The sequence below is a fragment of the Panicum virgatum genome, chromosome 7K (assembly GCF_016808335.1).
Source record: "Panicum virgatum strain AP13 chromosome 7K, P.virgatum_v5, whole genome shotgun sequence".
In the NCBI taxonomy this organism is placed as follows: Eukaryota; Viridiplantae; Streptophyta; class Magnoliopsida; order Poales; family Poaceae; genus Panicum; species Panicum virgatum.
In genome coordinates, this window is record NC_053142.1 from 28,199,533 (window position 1) to 28,220,842 (window position 21,310).

The 21,310-nt window shown below is 41.6% G+C and overlaps 1 protein-coding gene across 3 annotated transcripts; it reads left to right on the forward strand.

Moving 5' to 3' along the window:
* The first annotated feature begins 4,511 nt into the window (after window positions 1-4,511).
* LOC120640740 (calmodulin-binding transcription activator 4-like) lies at window positions 4,512-20,923 on the forward strand. 3 transcript variants are annotated; one of them, XM_039916659.1, is made up of 13 exons: window positions 4,516-4,789; window positions 5,065-5,247; window positions 13,410-13,535; window positions 13,620-13,735; window positions 14,020-14,108; window positions 14,324-14,369; window positions 14,790-15,225; window positions 15,827-15,951; window positions 16,226-16,636; window positions 16,724-17,406; window positions 19,091-19,682; window positions 19,833-20,159; window positions 20,503-20,923. In XM_039916659.1, the coding sequence occupies exons 2-13, from the start codon at window positions 5,151-5,153 to the stop codon at window positions 20,584-20,586; spliced, it is 3,132 nt and encodes a 1,043-aa protein (XP_039772593.1). In that variant the 5' UTR covers window positions 4,516-4,789; window positions 5,065-5,150; the 3' UTR covers window positions 20,587-20,923. The 3 variants fall into 3 exon arrangements, with proteins under 3 accessions (XP_039772594.1, XP_039772593.1, XP_039772595.1); XM_039916660.1 differs by lacking the exon at window positions 5,065-5,247 and having other exon boundaries at window positions 4,512-4,789; XM_039916661.1 differs by lacking the exons at window positions 4,516-4,789; window positions 5,065-5,247 and having other exon boundaries at window positions 14,795-15,225.
* Window positions 20,924-21,310: the final 387 nt, after the last annotated feature.

The window sequence follows — 21,310 nt, forward strand, 5'->3', positions numbered from 1 at the left end:
GGACATTTCAAAGGCGTTTGATTCGGTAAATTGGAGTTTCCTGATAGATTTGCTTACTCACATGGGTTTCTCCAGAAGATGGATCAACTGGATCTCCATGATCTTATCCTCGGCCAGTACGAAGATTATTTGCAATGGTTCCCCAGGTCATCGCATTTGTCACGCTCGTGGCCTCAGACAGGGCGATCCTCTGTCTCCTTTGATCTTTGTGCTAGTGATGGAGGCCTTGAACGCACTTTTCAAGCTAGCCGATGAGAGGGGACTGTTATTTGGACTTGATCAGTCGGTGGCAGAGAGAGTTCTCCTTTATGCTGACGATGTCATACTGTTCCTTTCTCCACAACAGCAAGATCTGGTCCTGGCAAGAGGTATACTGCAAATTTTCGCCATGGACTCTGGGCTGCACAGCAATATTGATAAAAGTATCATTGCTCCAATACATTGCAACCTGGAGGATACAGTGACATTGCTGCAGCATTTTCCTGCAAAGCTGAGCCCCTTGCCAATGTGCTATCTGGGTATCCCTTTAGCAGTTGGTAAACTACGTAAATGTGATTTACAGCCCCTGGTCGATAAGGTGAATGATTCCTTGCCCACCTGGAAAGCTAAATGGCTATCTAAAGCTGGTCGCGCGGTCCTTGTTAAAACAAAATTGTCGGCCATTCCTGTGCATACTGCAATGGTAATTACTTTGTCTCCTTGGGTAATCCAATGAATTGATAAGCGTCGCAGAGCCTTTCTGTGGGCAGGTTCTGACTCCGTGAGTGGAGGCAAATGCAGCTTGGCCTGGCCAAAGGTCTGCAGACCACCTGAACTGGGTGGTCTAGGCTTGTTGGACCTACAGACTTTCGGATATGCTCTGAGAATGAGATGGTTGTGGTTCAAAAAAACTGATTCCAGCAGGCCGTGGGCTCAATTGCCTGATCAAACTGAACCTTTGGTTGCTGCGATGTTTCATGCTTCAATCCAAGTTCAAGTGGGAAATGGGCGATCAACTTTATTTTGGTCAGATCGTTGGTTGCAGGGAAAGTGCATCCAGGAGCTTGCCCCTTGCTTGTTCAATGCGGTTGGGTGCCGAACAGTAAAAACCAGAACGGTGGCGCAGGGTCTACCCAATTAACTGTCCAGGTTATTTTGGCTTTCTTCTTGGTTTGGGAAGCAACACGTAACTTAGTGTTTCAAAATGAAGTCCAGGACATGTTTCTTTGGAAATGGACGAATGACCACCGTTTCTCCACTGCCTCAGCCTACAGAGCCTTCTTCATCGGTCAGACTGAAATACATGGCGCCAAGATTTTGAAAAAAGCACGTGCCCCGGGCAAGTGCAAATTCTTCATTTGGTTGGCCCTCCACGACCGGTGTTGGACTGCTGAAAGAAGAAAGCGGCACAATCTCCAGGACAACGACTCTTGCATCCTCTGTGCTCAGGAATCAGAGTCCATTGCTCACCTGTTAGTGGATTGTTCTTTCACCAGAGAAGTATGGTACCATATCCTGCTTCGGCTGCGCTGGCATGCTCTCACGCTGGATAGACAGTGCTTTGACTTGGCTGATTGGTGGACCTCCGTTCGCAAGAGACTTCAGAAAACTGATCGTCGTTGCTTTGACTCCTTGGTCATTCTCACTTCGTGATTCATTTGGAATGAACGTAACCAGAGGACCTTTGACAATGGGGTCAAAACGGTTGTTGAGCTGATTTCGGCCGTGCAAGAAGAAGCACTGAACTGGGTGCTTGCGGGTTTCAAGCAACTTGAGGTTTTCACAGCTGCTATTGGTAGTGTCACTGGTCGCCAAATCGTTCCTTTTGTAATTTAGTTTTTTGTTTCCAGCGGGGTGTGACGAGCATTGGAACTCTCCTCCCATATGCTCGGTTTGTATTGAACTTTTTTCTTCTCCCTCTTAATGAAATACGTGCTCAGGCATGGTCGCGAAAAAACAATTCATAGTGTAAACAATATCGCTACAGTGCCATGTATAGCATGGAGCTGAAGCTGTACTCCGGCAGAGCTATACCAAAGGGACTCTTAAGTTGATACGAACCTATGCACTCCGCCCAACGCATGAGGACATAGTCAGGAGTCAGGACACTATGTTGAGCTCGACGATCTTGTCACTATAGTGGCACTCTTTTTAGATAAAATTATGGTGGTAATTTGGTGAAAGATAGCAATATATACTATTTTTGTTTATAAAGTCTTATTCACAGTTCAGGATATAATGGTACTGTCAAAAAATATCATTCTTTTTCTAGACGCGGTGCACTACTTTCACTTTCTCTTTTTATGACTAAATAAGAGGGTAATGTGTCTGAAGTAGGAGTAATAGACTTTTCCATCTCGATCTTAACTGAGAACGAGACATCACACTAGCGTGTAGACATTTTACCACCTGCAAGCCTCCAATAGAACCATACTTTTTGAAGTTTCCTTTTTACCAAGCTTTAATTTTTCGAAAGGAGCCTTTTTATGAAGCTTATATTTCTACCCAAGCTTTTAACTTTTCTATCCTACTTTTGAAAGAAGAAAAACATATGGTGGATGAAAGTACTCCCTCCGTTCCAAATTATAAGACATTCCAACAATCTTAGAGAGTCAAAGTTTTTTATGTTTGACCAAATTTATATAATAGAATAATAATATTTATTATATAAACTAAATACCATTAGATTCTTTATTAGTTATATTTTCATAGTACATCAATTTGATATCATAAATCTTTATATTTCTCTCTATAATCTTGGTCAAACTTGAGATTGTTTTGACTCTCCAAGATTCTTGGGATGTCTTATAATTTGGAACGGAGAGAGTATATCTTTTCAGAACCTAGTGAATATAACTATGTGCTATGAGATATTGTTTGAACCCACTGCAAAATATTCGACTAACATTATGGTTTTTGTGATTGGTTAGTATATATGTGGGGAGTATCACATTTAAACAAAGTGTAAGGCACGAGCACTATGTTGATCACAACATCACTAGATTATTTAGGAAGTGAGCCTAACTTAATTGGTTGGGGTGGAACATGTATTCTGCATCCTAATGACCACCCATGGTCAGTCATCTCTTAACTTGAACTTGAGTTCCTAATTTTTTTGATGTGACATATTCTTAAATACAAATGAAAGTTCCATAAAACTTACTCTTAGGCATAAATAAATATATATCTAGAGATGATAACTTAAGTTCAGCCTAGAATAATAACTAGTATATGAACATCGCAAATCTCAGAAAAGATGCCAAGTATTCATTAACAACTACTACCCCTGACTACGGCAAGATGGCAATTCACCTAACCCTCCTGCGCAAACAACAAATAATGGATTCACAAACAATTGCTTTCGCGGTCAGGTGTGAAGGACTGACCAATCCTGCTCCCAAAATGGTTTCCTGGCATCATCATCACTCGTCCCAGTCCTAAAGTCAAGCTATAAACAAAACCAGAACGAAAAAGGCAGAAGGAAAAAAGAATTCAAAGGCAGCAGTTTAAGTCAGGTTTTGCCCAGCCCAGCTGCTCGTGGCAATATGAAAACTCCATGTACACCTACATACTAATATTTTATCGCAATTGTTTATCCTATTTTTTTTTACAATCGCAATTGTTTATCCTTACCACCAGCAGGGTGTTAAATGGCCTTATTTGGATACAGCCTAGAAGTTTTTAGAATGGGCTTTGACCGCCTATTAGAGGTGTTAAACAAAGACAGTTTACAAAATTAACTTTAGAACACATGCGCTAGGAACCCTGAAGAATCTAATGAGACTTTTGACTGCGTGATTAGAGGATAGTTACTGTAGCATTACTGTAGCCAATTATCGATTAATTACTGTCATTAAATTCGTTGCTTAAAGTTACACTCATCTCTGAAGAAGTTTTGCAAATAAACCTCATTTAATACTCCATGCATGCAAGATTCTTTTTTCGATTTGCGTGTTGAATTCTAGATGTTTACCGAACAAGGCCAATTTCTGTGGATGGACCATAGTCACAAAGTTCCTGAGTCGACCGGGTCGAGGAACGGGGTCGAGGGTCGAGGATCGTCACTTTATAAAATTGTGGTACGAAGGAGGTATACCTCTATGGAACGATAAATTATTATATGAAACACGACCCTAATTCATCCTAGTCGATATCTTCGGGTCGACACGTCTTTATAAAGACAAAAACTATATATATGTGTTACTAATGAAGAAACTAATCTGCACAAGCATATAAGAAACATATAAAAAATACATTTAGACCATGCTACACGTACTCAGCTTATTGTTTAATAAAAACCACACTGATCCACTATCCTTAACCTTTTTATCCTAATTAAATCTGTTAGTAATGAGACCGTGACCCTTCTTAAACCGGAACACGATCCAATTTTGAATGGGACACCGACCCTCTTCACCCCGACCCTCGAATCGAAACTGTTTTCGGTTCGTGGGACGAGCCATCGACCCGAAGCCTGTAACTATGATGGGATGGACTAGTAGACTCTACACCTGGGGACAAAAGGACCCGTCGCTGTCTTGGTCTCTTGGTTGCAGAAGCAACCAACTCGGCTGATCCGTTGGCTCACCATTTCATAGTACCTTCTTCGCTCTCTCCCCTCTTGCGGACTGCTTCTCCTCCTCCGAAGTACCTGTGGATTCAGCTCTTGTGTGATAGGGGCCTTCAGTGCTTTGGTTGATTGCTGGGGGGCCATTTCTTGGGGCTCCTGAGTCTTGGGGCCCCCACCTTTTCCTCCCCTTCCATGGGAGCTTCGAAGCTGCTGGATCTCTGCAAGCGACCATGAGCCAGAGTGAGTGTGTTCCTTTTGATTTATCATCATTTATTTGGTGGTTCTTTGATTGGCGAGGCCAAGTCGTTAGCTTTGCTTGCTGGGAGTTGACCTGGGTGGGGGCGCGTAGCGGTTCTTGGCTGTGCGCCCTCGATTCCTTTCGATGCTGTTAAGGGACTAATAACAGGATGCCATTTCTGCCGAGTCTGCGTGGGATATTTGTCTATCGATTGATTGTTTTGCCCTGCAAATTGGACTCTTATGGCCTTCTGTTTTTGCGTTGATTGATCGAATAGGGTGTTTATCAGCCTCTTTTCAAGCGAAGCTGCGAAGGAATAATTTTTTCGATTGGGTGTGAGGTAGGAACCACTGTTACAGGAGCATGAAAGCCGCGGATGTCATCAAGATTATTTGGTCAGTTTGGAGCAACTCGTGTTCCATACCAACCAACTGGGGCTCGAATTCGTCGTTTGGCTTTGGTACAACTGCAACAAATTTTTGGAAGCATAAAGACGTACCTTTTTGGGGATTGTCTTGTGTTTGGATTTAACTAACCTTATTTTGCACCATATGAAATGAGTAAATCTTGGCAAGGTTAATGGTTCTGTTGGGGTTTTGACATCCTGCTGAGAAATCAGTATATTTCTTACACAAGCTTGAATTGTGTTAAGTGAAAAATGGATGTAACCGGTCTGTATTGATGAACAATATAATATATTTATACTAGGGGGATCAGGCTGTTGCCTGATGCGAAGGGGCCAAAAGCCCGAAGGGGCCTAATGCCCAAAAGGTGTCTGTTGGCATCAAAAGGTGCCTATTCCTATGCCTACTGTACAACTATCATTAGCAGTTGCTAATGACACAATTAATCCTAATTGATCACTATTAATTATTCCTAATTAATCCTAACACTCCCCCTTGATCAATTGTCTTCTTGTAGGCATCGTTACTTGTTCATCAGTTATTGTCTTGAAGCTTTGGAAAAACCCTGTGGGAAAAAAATCAAAATATATCGATATACCAGGCAAAACTCCTTAAAACCCAGTGAGAAAAATAAGGAGAAACACCATGATATATATGTAACTCCAATGTTAATAGACCTTTTAAGTATTCTTAAAGACATAGTCTAAAAACAATTTGATCAGAGATCAATATGTCTTAAATATTATCTTCGAAAAACCTCAGTGAGGAAAAATAGATAATATGACATATGACATGTGTTAACATTACCTCATTAAAAACTTTATATGAGAAAACTCTAGAAGAGTAAAACTTATATAAAGAAAAGAGTGTAATGTGATGTTTATGCAAATTATATTTTATTTGATTCTCCCCCTGATCCTTACAAGTCTCAAGTTTCCTCATACCAATACCTTCAACGCATTTACAGAACGTAGAGTATGGTAGAGATTTTGTGAATAAATCTGCTAAATTGTCACATGACTTAGTTTGCAAGATTTCAATTTCTCCATTCTTTTGGAGTTCGTGGGGATAGAATAACTTGGGAATAATATGCTTAGTCATATTACTCTTAATATAACCTGATTCCATCTGAGTAGCACATGCTGAATTATCTTCAAAGATAATTGTTGGTGTCTCAATTGTACCAATACCACATGATTGTATTATATGGTTTATCATTCTGCGAAGCCATACGCATTCGCGTGATGCTTCATATAAGGCTATTATTTCAGAATGATTGGTGGAAGTAGACACTAATGTCTGCTTTGTAGATTTCCAAGAGATTGTTGTTCCTCCTTGTAAAAATACAAAGCTTGTTTGCGATTTGCCATTATGGGGATCTGACAAATAACCAGCATCTGTATATCCTAACAAACTTGGATCTTGATTTCTGTTATAAAATAATCCAAGATCTCTAGTGCCATTGAGATATCTCGATACTGTTTTTACTCCTACCCAATGACGTTTGGTAGGCGCAGCACTATGTCTTGCTAGCAAATTTACTGCAAATGCAATATCAGGCCTGGTGCTATTAGCAAGATACATTAGTGCTCCAATGGCACTAAGATATGGGACATGTGGTCCCAATATCTCTTCTCCTTCCTCACGTGGTCTAAACGGATCCTTTTCCATATCTAAGGATCTTACTACCATCGGAGTTTTTGTTGGATATGACTTGTCCATATTGAATTTCTCCAATATTTTTCTAAACATAGGCAGCTTGGTATATAAATATACCAGAATTGAAATGCTCAAGTTATAAACCCAAGCAAAATTTTGTTTGACCCAAATCTTTCATTTCAAACTCCGTCTTTAAATGATGACGTGCTTCATTAATATCGGGTTCGTTGCCAATGATATTGAGATCATCAACGTACACCGATATAATACAAAATCCTGTTGAAGATTTCTTAGTGAAGACACATAGACAGTCATCATTATTTGTGTATCCTTTCAACTTAAGGAATTCACTTAACCGATTGTACCACATTCGGCCTGACTGCTTTAAGCCATATAATGACTTCTGCAACTTTACGCAATACATGTTGCGATTTGCCTTATTATCTGGTATACTAATTCCTTCAGGAATTTTCATGTATATCTCAGAATCCAATGACCCATATAAATATGCGGTCACTACGTCCATCAACTGCATAGATAGACGATTTTGTACTGCCAGCGATATTAAGTATCGGAAGGTTATTCCACTCATTACTGGAGAATAGGTTTCGTTGAAATCAATGAAACCTCTTTGCGTAAAACTTTGTGCCACTAGCCTTGCTTTATATCTCACCACTTCATTGTTTTCGTTTATTTTACGAACGAAAACCCATTTGTATCCCACAGGAAGGATACCAGAAGGTGTTGGCATTACAGCCGAAAACACTTTCCATTTATAAAGCGAGGCAATCTCCATTTCAATTGCTACCTTCCACTTATCCCAGTCAAAGCGCTTCTTGCACTCTGTCATAGACTTAGGATCCGAATCTGTTTGAAGGATATTGGCAATTTGTTCAGAGAGGTAACAGTCGACTATTGTGGACTTACGATTATAAGACTCTCCAGTCTCTACGAAATTTATAGCAATTTCGTCTACCCTTAGAGATTCATCATGACTTCCCAAAACGATGGATCTAGAATCTTCCGATGTTCCAGCCTTAGTGTTTATGCGCATAATTGAGCTGGATTGTGGATCGCATCTATCCACATGACATTGTATGTCCTTTGAGTGTCTATCAATTGAAATTTTAGTTGTATTTCCAGTCTTCTCTTGCTTCTTGGAAGTGCTTCTCCCCCTCTTATTTCCAGTTTGGGGTTGAGTGGTTTTATTAGGTACCTCCACTCTTTCAGGCACGTTCCTTGCAGGATGAATAGACTTTGTGACATCTTTATAATCAGCAAAAGCGTCTGGCAGATTGTTTGCAATATTTTGCAAATCAATAATTCTTTGAACCTGTAGTTCAGTTTCTGTAGTACGTGGATCAGAGGATGAAATGCCTTTGGCATTCCAATCAATTTCTTGGCATTCTTTTTCGTACAATTCTCCCCCTAATGCCGGAAAATGATCCTCATTAAAAATACAGTCAGCGAAACGGGTAGGAAATAGATCCCCTGTCAAGGGTTCTAAATATTTAATGATGGACGGAGATGAATATCCCACATAGATCCCTAATTTTCTGAGGGCCCATCGATGTTCGCTGTGGTGGTGAGATGTGTACGTACACAGTGCACCCAAACTTACGCAAATAGGAAATACTCGGAGGATTTTCACGTACTAACTGCAATGGGGAGGTTTCATGATATGCAATTGGTCGTAATTGGATCAAGTCGGTAGCGTGCAAAACTGCATGACCCCAACACGACATAGGCAATTTGCAATTCATTAGTAATGGTCTTGCAATGAGCTTGATTCGTTTAATCAACGATTCAACCAAACCATTTTGGGTATGGACATATGGAACCGAGTGCTGAACCTGAATTCCTAATGCCATGCAATAATCATTAAATACACGGGATGAGAACTCAGCAGCATTGTCCATTTGGATATATTGAATCTGATGTTCAGGATAATGTGCTTTCAACTTGATAAGTTGAGCCATTATTTTAGTGAAAGCATGGTTGCGTGTCGATAAAAGAGACACATGAGACCATCTAGCAGATGCGTTTATCAATACCATGAAGTACCTGAACGGTCCTGACAATGGTTGAATCGGACCACAAATATCTCCTTGAATCCTTTCTAGAAATTTTAGTGGTTCAGCTCTAATTTTAAGATATGATGGTCTTAAAATTAATTTTCCAGTTGCACAAGCAGTGCAACAAAAATCTTTATTCTGGGGAATTTTTGCGTTTTCCATATCATGACCAATTGAATTGCTAATAATTTTCCTCATCATCCCTATTCCAGGGTGTCCAAGTCGATCATGCCAGTTCTGGAATGTATCGACGTTTTGGAAAATTATCTTATAAGCAACATGTTCTATAGGCTTTATGTATGTAAAGTACAATCCAGTTGGGAGTGAACAAATCTTTTCGTAGATTTGTTTGCCAAATCTCGTAAGTTTAGTAAAGAGAAGAAATTCCTCTTTATTATCTTCATGTGTTTCTACTTGAAAACTATTCTTACAGATATCTCTATAGCTTAAAAGGGTACGAGTCGAATCAGGATACAACAAGGCATCCTCTATCGTAATCTGTGTACCCATAGGAAGAGTAATAGTGACTTGTCCAGAGCTAACTATTAAACCATTATGATCAGCAATGGGCATAATATTTCCCTCCTTTTTCTTAAGAGTTTGGAAATATTTGATCTCTCTAAGTATAGAGTTTGTGATACATGAGTCCACAAGGCATAATTCTTCCTCCTTTGGATTGCAATCAATAGACATCTATATGTAAAACAATAATTTAATTTAATTTAATTTAATATTATAACATATAGACGTATACATACAATATATTTAATATCAAATATAAAAGTATGATATTACAATATTTATGAGTATGTACAAATTAATAACTAGTGAAGCAACTCTCAAGTATAGTAAATAATACAATCAAAAGTAACTATTTACAACTCAAACTTATTACAACATATATGTAAGGTGATATCAAATGATGGACCAAGATTAGTCCATATCGCCAAACATGTCTCCAGAGCCAAAGTCTATGAGCATGTTGTCTGTCGATGGAAGGTTCTCTTCAACGTTAAGAGTGTTGTTGTTCACTTGTTCCTTTGGTTCCTGGTGTGAACAACCCTTATCCTGGACAGCCTCGGATGCAAGATTGAAGTGTGTCTCATATCTTGTGCCTCCTGAGCGCTTGCTCTCCTTTAATGACTTTTGGTACAAAGCAACCAAATACTTTGGAGCACTACAATTCTTAGCAAAATGCGAGAAATCACCACATCTATAACACTTGTCATTTTTGGGTCTCGCATTGTCTCTTTTCCTCTTGTGTGAATTAGGTCTTTGCCCCTTATTGTGTTTGCGTTTACCAAATTTGTTTTTTGGAGTAGTTCCATTGAACTTATTTTTCTGAGCATTTTTCTGTACATTGTGAACCTCAAGTAAATGTGCCGAACCAACAGGGCGCTTATGATGATTCTTCAAGAGAAGCTCATCATGTTTTTCAGCCTGACTCAATGTACGAATAAGCCGAGAATAAACCTGGTAATTTTTGGCCCTATATTGTTATTGCAATACACGATCAGACGGAAGCATAGTAGAGAGTGTTTTCTCTATCTTATCTGCATCCGTTGACTCTTGCTCGCAAAACTTCAATTTAGAGCAAATTTTATGAATAGCATGTTTATAGTCTGCCACAGATTTAAAATTTTGGAGATGTAAATGATTCCGGTCATGATTAGCCTCAGGCCAAATGAGTTCATTTTGCTGCTCATAATGCTCTTTAAGAGCGTCCCATAATTCACGAGGATTTTCAATCATAAGGTATTCAGCTTTAAGATCCTTATGAATATAAAATCGTAGTAAAGCCAAAGCAGTATAGATTTGCTTATCTTGGAGGACAACCCCAGCTTGGGCAGCCTCAATTGTAGCCAAAAGACCACGAGATGCAAGCGTTATCTTGATATCAGAAGCCCATGTAGGGTAATTGCTGCCATCTAATGCGAGTTCCTCGAACTCCTTAGTGGCCATGGTCCTACGTGGACAATCATGGACTAATTAATTTACCGTATGGTAAATTAAATTTAACATGATAATGTTGTAATATTTAAGGCAATAGCTTAAAAATTAATTTATATTCTATCATAGTTTTGAATATAGTAGGTAATCACATGAATGTGTAGACCAGCAACAAATCATAAATGGTGAAATACACAAATCAGATAATCTCTATGTTAAAACAAAGAGTAGATCTTATGGTAGGCAAAAACATTGCAGCCTAAGCATGGTCTCAAGGCAGAATAATTCACAAGTGAATTAAATGCAGCCAATGCTTAGGACGCTACCACTTTGTGTATTATCAACAATAATATGATGAAAATGGTAATCATCATGAGGATGTAGACCATTTTACGACAATCCAAAATCTTTATTTTGATTAAAAACACAATGTAGGTAATCATCTAGTTTTAGGAAAACAAGATGTAGACATCTCAGTAATTGGTGATTTAATCACTGCTAAGGCACGGTCTCTAGGCAGGATAATTCATACATGAATTAAACGCAGCCAATGCCTTAGTCTCCATTGCCTTGTGTTGAGTAACCAAAATAAACAAGATATATTGTATTGCAAAAATTGTAATACGTCCAAATTGCTTGCTAGCTTAATTTGTATGTGGTGCAAAGAGAGATTTGGGAGCACCAACATACCCAATTCTATGATATAATTATAATTGTAACTAGTACTCAGTGCAAAATAAAATTTGATGGCACCAAAAATACAATCATAGAATATTCGATTGCAATGTATATATATTAATTTCAAACCACAAATATATACAAAGACATTTACAGCAGTACAGAGCAACAACATACAAATAATACTAATTAATTGATGTCTTGCAGAAGATTGAAATGATTAAACCATATGCTAATCAATCAACTAATACTGGAAATGAAGATAACTGCAAAAAAGAAAAAAAAATGGGCAACAGGCAGCCCAGTGGGCGGCGCCTGCCAGGCGCGCGCGCAGCCCAGCCTGCTTGCTGAACCAGGCGAAGGGCGGGTGGGCACCGCGGGCCGGCCTGGGCGCAGACGGCCCATCAGGCCCAGCGCCGCCGCCGCCTATAAAGGGGTGACGGTTAGGGTTTTCAACCCTAACCGCCCTCCCGTCCAGACGCCGCCACCGCCGTTTGGCCGCCTCTGGCGCCACCGGTTGGCCGCCGTCTGCCGCCGTCCAGTCCCCAGCCACCATATCCGCCTCTCCTAGTCCCTCCATCCTCCCTTGCCTCGCATGGCGGGCTCGAGCCCGGCCATGGAGGCCGGCCGACGGAGCAAGTCCGCCCCATCCCCGGCGAGCTTCGGTCCGAGAACCGTCGCTGCAAGTCGGAGCGCTGTGGATCCACCCCCGCCGGCCACGCCGGTGCGGTTCAGAGGCGGGGAGCCGCCTCCCCCGGAGTGGAGGAGGAGGCAAAACTGGCACCGAGCGCACTCCTGGGCAGGAGGTCGGTCCTTTGCGGCCGATTGGCCACTGTGTCGGCATACGAAGATCGTCCCGGCGGTGGAGGAGGCAGCGGAAGAACGACATCGAAGTCATAGGCGAAACCGGGCGGCCACGCAGCGGCATCGACATTGGGGATGGAGGGGGCGCCATGGCGTGTAGCTAGGGAACCGCCGCCTCCATTCCAGAGTCGCGATAGCGTGGACGACGGCAGCGAAGACGAAGGACGCGGCATCCAACGGTGTTCCGGTCACGGCGTGGACGAACGCCGACCACCGGTGCCCTCAGTGTGAACACCGTTGGAACGGTGTGGAGGAATCCGATGGACGGTGAACTGCGCCTTGCAGAATGTGCCGGCGGAGACCTCCGGCAGTTTGGCCATGGCGGATGACGGACTCCACTGCATCGGTGTGTGAATCGACCATGGCGTTCATGGAAGGAGCATTAGGGGTTGACATCTTGTCTGTACCTTGGAGAAATTCCGGCGAGTTCTCTGGTGAAGTCTCGTTTCCCAGGGAGCGATGGCGGCCCCTGTTCTCGGCGAGTCCTCTGCTTCTTGCGTCAGTGGATAGAGCGTGCGTGATAACATGTTAAGTGAAAAATGGATGTAACCGGTCTGTATTGATGAACAATGTAATATATTTATACAAGGGGGATCAGGCAGTTGCTTGATGCGAAGGGGCCAAAAGCCCGAAGGGGCCTAATGCCCAAAAGGTGTCTGTTGGCATCAAAAGGTGCCTATTCCTATGCCTACTGTACAACTGTCATTAGCAGTTGCTAATGACGCAATTAATCCTAATTGATCACTATTAATTATTCCTAATTAATCCTAACAAATTGAATCCTTTTAAGTGAATTGGGATTTTTTTCCTGTTCTTAAACGTATGTATATGACATCTTTGCACTGAGGAGAGAATGATTGCTCCAGCTAATAATAACCCATGATGAATTATATGACAGTGTTACAACTTTATCACGGTCCTGTGGGGTTTAGCACAAATTAACTAATACTATACCTTATTGGCTTATCTTTTTGTCCTTTCCCTGCCTGTAGGTTTTGACATCAACGTGCTTCGTGAGGAAGCAAGGACTAGGTGGTTAAGGCCTTCTGAAGTATACTATATCTTGCAAAATCACGAGAGGTTCCCGATCACCCATGAGGCACCGAAGGAGCCACCCAGTATAGTTGCATTCCCTTAACTGGAGAAATTTCCTCTTGTATAATTGTTCAGATTCCTTGACAGCATTTTTGTTTGTTCTACAGGTGGTTCACTATTCCTTTACAATCGTCGTGTGAATCGGTATTTCCGGAGAGATGGTCACACATGGCGGAGGAAGAAGGATGGAAGAACTGTTGGGGAGGCTCATGAACGATTGAAGGTTTATTTCCTGTTTTCTCAATTGTTTAGTTCAATGGTTGTTGTTAACTTTTATATAGTCTATATTAACAAACTAGTGGTTCATTGAACTTTTTTTTTTGATATCTCAGAGTATGCATAACAAACTAGTTGTGTCTTCAAATGTTAATATGAATGTATCTCCCTAGTTTGTTATGGATCCATAAATCAGGAAGGAGCTCCTGCGTATTCGAGAAAAAAAAATCTGGAAGGAGGTTATTGATCAGCGTACTCTGTCTCAGATATGACATTTTCTCATCATCGCAGGTTGGAAATGTCGATGCTCTGAGTTGCTATTATGCTCATGGTGAGCAAAATCCATGTTTCCAAAGGCGGTGTTTCTGGATGTTGGAACCGTAAGATAATCTTTCCATTCAGTTAGCTCAAAACTTGTGAAATTGGTATCTATGGCCATCTAAGTTGTATGTGGTCACTGGAGTCACAATTGTGCTGAGTTTTTATGTGTAATTTGTTACTTTTATAGTATATATTAGATTGTTTGCAAACATCTATCTGTGAAAGAAAGCAGTGATTACAAATTTTATTTGATACATATGCTCTATATTTGCAGTGCATATGAGCACATTGTGCTGGTACAGTATAGAGAGGTGGCTGAGGTATGTAAGATTAATGTTGTCATGTTCTTAAAAAAGCATTCCCATGCTATACTTTTGTACAAATTTTCTGCTGGTGTTTGACATGATCATCTACTCTGCAAATAAATGCTCTTTGAACAGAAAAATGCCACTTACCAGAATTAATTCATGCCTTTCATTAGTTGTTATACTTTAGAAATTATTAGTTCATGCCTTTCATTAGTTGTTATACTTTAGAAATTACAGAAAAAAAGTTTCATGCTATTCCAAAAAAAAATTGTTAAAATTTAAGACTATGTTTCGTATGAATTAGATCTTCTCTCAAGCATTTGTATTACAAGAGATTCTTTGGTTTTATGGCTTTTCTATTGTTATGTTAATAGAGGAGCTCTTTCCATAATTAATGCTGTGTGTGAAAATTCGTGTTTCTCCCTCTCCCAGGGCAGATATTATTCATCACAGCTGTCGAATGGGCCACCAGAATCTCTTTCATCTTTGGGATATCCACATGCCATCTATGGAAACCAATATCTCAGCTCTACTTCTGGCACTAGTGAGGGCAGTGAATCCCATCAGAGCTATTCTAATTTGAGTTCTGTAACTGAAGTAAGTTCCTATTCTGGTAACAAAGAGTACAACAAAGGTGGTGGCAGTTTACTAAGCATACCAGAGCTTGGACAGACTTGTCGGGAACAAACTACAGAAGTTCATGGGGCTGATAATGGTAATTCAAAAAATAAGTCTGGGCTTAATGTGGCTTTGAAGAAGATAGCTGAGCAGTTAAGTTTGGGTGATGATGATGATGATGACTATATTTACACAAATCAAGTTCAACCTTTGGGATTGGCTACAAATATTGAGCCTACAGATAAGAAGGGTAATTACACAAGCAGCTAACTAGAAAAATAGTTTCATCATTCCTGCATTTCTTATTAGGTCCATAGGAAGAAAAAACCAAAAATGTTTTCCGCAATTGTACATACATAAGAAAATTATAAAAAGGATGAAAATGTTGACAGGCTTGTTATGTGTATAATTCAGGACATCTTTCTAATGCCTAAATTTGTTGGAAAAAGAATAGTGCTAACTATTTATACTAGAGTGAACTCTGTCAGAACTGGCTGGAGTCAACTTTTTTCATAGTTAAAGTTTCGTTCTTTTCCTTTTCTCTATGGGGCCTATTGCAACCTGTCCTGTGGTAATGTACTGCTACAAGATTGTATTTTTTTGGCAAACCAATGTGTGCCTGTTATGTTGAGCACATGTATCACTGGATTTAAAGTCTCTCAATACATTCCACTGTAATTAGGGAAAATGAACATTTCTGACATTTCAGTACATGCAAATTTCCTGTTGATGCCCAAGTTGTGTGCCAGCTTGTGGCCTTTTGGCACACTTTGATAGAAATCATCATATTGTTAGGGTATCTGAACTAACTGATAGTTTAATGTTAACAATTCTTTCGCTGCCTTATTTAGATGACAACCAAATAAAACAAATTCAACCAGAAGGAACGCAAAAAGGTTTAGGCAGGAATATAGCACCATCATGGGAAGATGTGTTGCACTCCAGTTCAGGTTTGCCAACTCCATCTATATACCAGGTGAGGAAATTGTAACTTTGGATTCTTCATCTTCTTGATAGGGCATTTTACCCTCATTCAATTCAATATTTGGGAACATTTGATGTTGACATTCATTCGATATTTATTTGTAATTTGGTGTTTGGGGATAATATTTATGCTATTACAAACATACTTAAATGTCTTGTTCCTCTCCGTATCAAAATTATACCTATGTTTTCAGAAATCTCTTTGTGCGTTAGTACCTAGTACCCACACCAAAGTGTATTAACAACTTGCATTTTTTGCGTAACAGTCGGATGTCCAGTATCAGCAAAATTCAGAATATCATCCACCTGGAAGCCTAGACAGCAGTGATTTGCGCATACAACTTTCTGCTGCTAAAAGATTTCTTTTAGGGCCGGAAGCCTCCATTGACTCGCCATCTTTGAACTTTATGCTGAGGAGCAAGGAGAACGGTAGAACTGATATTCTTTCAGCTCATGAGAGTAGGCTTCAAAGCTCCCTGAACACAGATTGGAAAACAAAAGCACCGTTAACATTTCAGAGCAATTCACAGGGCTCTGAAATAACAGAGTTGTTGTTTGACCGTGGTCAGCTTGAACCCTACTCCAGAGCAGATACAAGACTCACCTTGGGACAGATAAAGCAGTTTAACATTCGTGAGATATCTCCAGAATGGGCATTCTCCTATGAGATCACCAAGGTAAATCATGAAGTTTAGCATTTTCACACCATATAACACCAACTGTTTTCATTTGCATATGCTCGTCTCACAATCTCATATATTCAGGTCATCATTACGGGAGATTTTCTATGTGATCCTTCAAATTTGTGTTGGGCCGTCATGTTTGGTGACAGTGAGGTACCTGCTGAAATAGTTCAGCTGGGTGTCCTTCGCTGCCACACACCACTGCACAGCAGTGGAAAACTCAGAGTCTGCATTACTTCAGGGAACAGAGAAGTTTGCAGTGAATTCAAAGAATTTGAGTTTCACTCAAAACCAACCTCTTCTGGTTTCTCAGACCTTGCACCATCTTCTAGATCCTTGAAATCTAGTGAAGAATTATTATTTCTTGCCAAATTTGCTAGAATGCTTTTGTCAGAGAATGGAAGCTCTGAAGTTCCAGATAGTGATCCCCAATCTGGACAGTGTCCAAAACTTAGGATGAATGAAGAGCTATGGGATAGGTTGATTGATGAACTCAAACTAGGATGTGAAAATCCACTAAGTACAGTTGATCAGATTATGGAGGAACTTCTGAAAAGTAGATTACAACAGTGGTTATCAGTGAAGCTCAAAGGATTCAATGGAACAGCTTCTTCTTTGTCCAAGCATGACCAGGGTATTATACACTTAATTTCTGCACTAGGCTATGAGTGGGCACTGTCTTCAGTTCTTAGTGCTGGAGTTGGTCTAAACTTTCGTGATTCCAATGGATGGACTGCACTTCATTGGGCAGCTTACTTTGGAAGGTAATCAATATTTAGAGTTAAATACACCAGCGGCCCTCGAACTTGTCCCCAGGTGCCATTTAGGTCCACGAATTCGTAAAATCAAAATCTTACACCTTGAACTTGTTAAGTTGTGCCACTTAGGTCCATACCCCTTGATATGGCGCCATGTGGCATGAATATATGCAAAAAAAAACTCCTCCAAAGTTGCTATCTTCTACATTCACCCCCTCCCCCTCCCATTCTATCTCTTTCTCTCCCCCCCACGCCTCCCCTGCTTCCTCCGCCAGTGCGCCGCCGCCTTGGAGCTCGCGGCCGCCGCCGACGCCGCCCCCCTGGAGCTCGTGACTGCCGCCCCTGGATCTCGCGGACTCCGCGCTCGCCGCCGCCCTTGGAGCTCGCGGACTCGCTCGCCGCCACCCCTAGAGCCCGTGGACTCCGCGCTCGCCGCCCCTAGAGTTCGCGGCGTCCTCCGAGGAGTGCCGGAGGAGGAGGAGGAGGAGGAGGACAACGACGAGGAGCGCGGCGGCCGCCACCATCGCGGGCGGGGAATCAACTGGCGCAGGAGGAGCCAATTCTTGGCGCCGGTGGCCAGACAGCCAAGAAGTGCAGCTCTTGGCTCGCCCCCCGTTCCCGTCTCCTCCAAGAAGACGCCGACGGCGGGAAGGGCGCCGCCGAGGATGGTGAGCAGGAGGAGGGCGGGTTCTTGTGCCAAGAGGTGCTCCACTCTGGGGACGGCGACCGCGGCAAGGGTGAAGCCGGCATACGACGTGCCGCGCGCGCCGGTGTGGGTCTCGGACGAGCGGGACGACAGGGTCGTCACCCCACTGCAACGAGCCCGGCCAAGTACGGCGGGGCAGCGAGGCCTCCACGTCAAGGAAGCGAGGTCTCCTTCCCTGCCATCACTGGCTCCTGCATCCTCGAAGCCTCATGGCTCCGTCGCCACCGTCCTTGACATGGAAGACCCCTGTCGCTGCCTCATCCTGTCGCAACCACTCGCCGGTGAGCCTCACCGCTCCCTGGAACGTGTGGCGCGCACGCTCCCGCCTCCTTTCTGCCGCCTGGATCCACCCCGTCCTTGGCGCATCGCGGCATCGAGCGGAGGAGCAGTGAGAGGGAGGGGGCGGCAGAGGGAGCAGAGAGGGGTAGGGGCGGCGGAGGGAGCTAGGAGGGGGAGAGCGCGGCGGAGGGCGCATGGAAGGAGATGGTGCAGGGGAGGAAGCGGTGGAGGGCGCATGGAAGGGAAGATGATAAAACTTAAGGGCATTTTTGCATATATTCATGTCCCTTGAAGGGGTATGGACCTAAGTGGCACCACTTAACAAGTTCAGGATGCCAGATTTCGATTTTGCGAGTTCGTGGACCTAAGTGGCATCTGGAGACAAGTTCGAGGGCCGCTGGTGTATTTAACTCCAATATTTATATTGTAGAGCTGGTAACTTCATTTCCATTTTTTTCTTGCTGCATTCTCTCCATAAGGATTTTCATGGACACAAGTGTTGATTGAAGAAATAATTTTACTATTATGTGTTATTTGCGTATCATCGTGCTGTTAACTTGGTATAGTGGCATGTATCAACATAAACTGTTCCATTATCATTTTCTTTCTCATTTACTTCAAGTGTTCGTACATTTTGTTATTTATTGGCTTGGAATTAGCAAGCTATCTTGAAAAATAATGATTAGTATGCCCATTATATTGCAGGGAAAAGATGGTTGCTGCACTTCTTGCTGCTGGTGCATCAGCAACAGCAGTCACCGATCCTACTGCGCAAGACCCAGTTGGCAAAACAGCAGCTTTCTTGGCTTCTCAACGAGGGCATACAGGCCTTGCAGGTTATCTTTCAGAAGTGTCGCTGACTAGCTATCTTGCATCACTTACTATAGAAGAAAGTGATGTTTCAAAAGGATCAGCTGAAATTGAAGCAGAGAGGGCAGTGGAAAGCGTATCTCAGAGGAGTGCGCAGCTGCATGGTGGCACAGAAGATGAGCTCTCAATGAAGGACTCTTTGGCAGCAGTGAGAAACGCAGCTCAAGCAGCAGCTCGCATCCAGAATGCTTTCCGTGCCTTCTCTTTCAGGAAGAGACAGCAAAAGACTGCTCGACTTAGGGATGAATATGGAATGACTCAAGAAGATATAGACGAACTTGCAGCTGCATCAAGATTGTACCACCAAGCTCATGCTTCAAGTGGCCAGTTTTATGATAAAGCGGCTGTTTCAATTCAGAAGAAATACAAAGGTTGGAAAGGGCGCAAACATTTTCTAAACATGAGAAGAAATGCGGTTAAAATACAGGTAAGGGACTCGAGAAATGTTGTATTGGATAGTCTAAAAATCCTCCTTAATGTTAACTCATGGGCATGATATCCGGCAAGTTGATTGTTTTTTAGATTAATGGCAAGTTGATTGTACTGTGTTTAGTCTTAAGGTCTTCCTTTTGTACAGGCGCATGTAAGAGGCCATCAAGTGAGGAAGAAATACAGAACAATTGTAAGCACCGTCAGTGTGCTAGAGAAAGTAATACTTAGGTGGCGCCGGAAAGGACATGGCCTACGTGGCTTCCGAGCTGAGAAGCAACCAATGGTTGGAGCAGTAGAGGAGGACGATGAGGAAGATGATGACTTTGACGATGACGAAGCGGTCAAGGTTTTCCGTCGGCAGAAGGTTGACCAGGCTGTAAAGGAGGCTGTGTCAAGAGTGTTATCCATGGTAGACTCTACTGAAGCAAGGATGCAGTATCGTCGAATGCTTGAGGAGTTTCGCCGAGCATCAGTAAGAAGTTAAATGAACTTAGCAGTTTAAGTGAATTTCTAGTCATAATTCATGTTGCCCAAGGAAAGTATAGTTCAAGAAATAGAAATAAAAAGTAACTTAAGCGAGTAATAAATGTGAAATGACTGAGGTATTAATCTCTTCCAAAGGGTCAGATGTATGGTAAGTAGTGCAAATTTCAATGTAAATACGCTTCTAAAATGAAAAATCCCACCTGTGTAGGCTGAAAAGCATTTAAAGCAATGAAAAATAGCCAGTAGAGTGCATCTAAGTTTCCTATCCTTTTATCCAAGTAAAATTTCCAAATTGTAACTAATTAGATGTTTGTAAAATGTAAATGCAGGCTGAATTGGGTGGATCACATGAAGCAACATCAATATTTGACAGTGATTTGGAATTGTTAGGGATCAACAACTTCATGCTCTGAGAAGAGCGCAACATGCAAGGAGCATTTCAGTTTCAAGAGCTGGTGTATGAAGTATATAGAAATGTTCATCTTGCTACTAACTAGGACTTGTAGTCAGTCTTCCCTAAAAAAAAGGACTTGTAGTCAGTCTGTACAGTGATTGCCTGGCTGTTGTAGACTGCTGCTTCTATGCATTTTTAATCCCTAAATTATTTGGGAATGGCAGTTCTGTGAACACTGCATTGTATTTAGGTATTTGTAATTTTAGAGGATGTCCTTTTAGTCAGTTCGGAAATCTGTTTCGTGCATCCGTGGATTGCACTTCACATTGCTTGGTAACTATATGTTCGCATCTTCACATTGCTTGCCCATAGCATCCATAACCGCTAAGCATCAATGCTAGATTCTACTCTCTCCGTTCCAAATTATAAGACATCCCAAGAATCTTGAAGAGTCAAAGCAATCTCAAGTTTGACCAAGATTATAGAGAGAAATATAAAAATTTATGATATTAAATTGATGTACTATAAAAATATAAATAATAAAGAATCTAATGATACTTAGTTTATATAATAAATGTCATTATTTTATTATATAAATTTGGTCAAATATAAAAAACTTTAACTCTCCAAGATTGTTGGAATGCCTTATAATTTGGAACGGAGGGAGTATAAGTTATTATCATAATTCATATAGAGTTTGCCATATACCAATAAAACTCATCACAATTATCAATTTCAGTTAG

Bases quoted from the DNA above. Each gene is read 5' to 3' on its own strand.
- LOC120640740 (XM_039916659.1), top strand. From the start codon at position 5,151: ATGAAAGCCGCGGATGTCATCAAGATTATTTGGTCAGTTTGGAGCAAC. The intron at 13,536-13,619 runs GTATAGTTGCAT...TTTGTTCTACAG, and splicing joins GGCACCGAAGGAGCCACCCA to GTGGTTCACTATTCCTTTAC. The intron at 17,407-19,090 runs GTAATCAATATT...ATTATATTGCAG, and splicing joins TGGGCAGCTTACTTTGGAAG to GGAAAAGATGGTTGCTGCAC.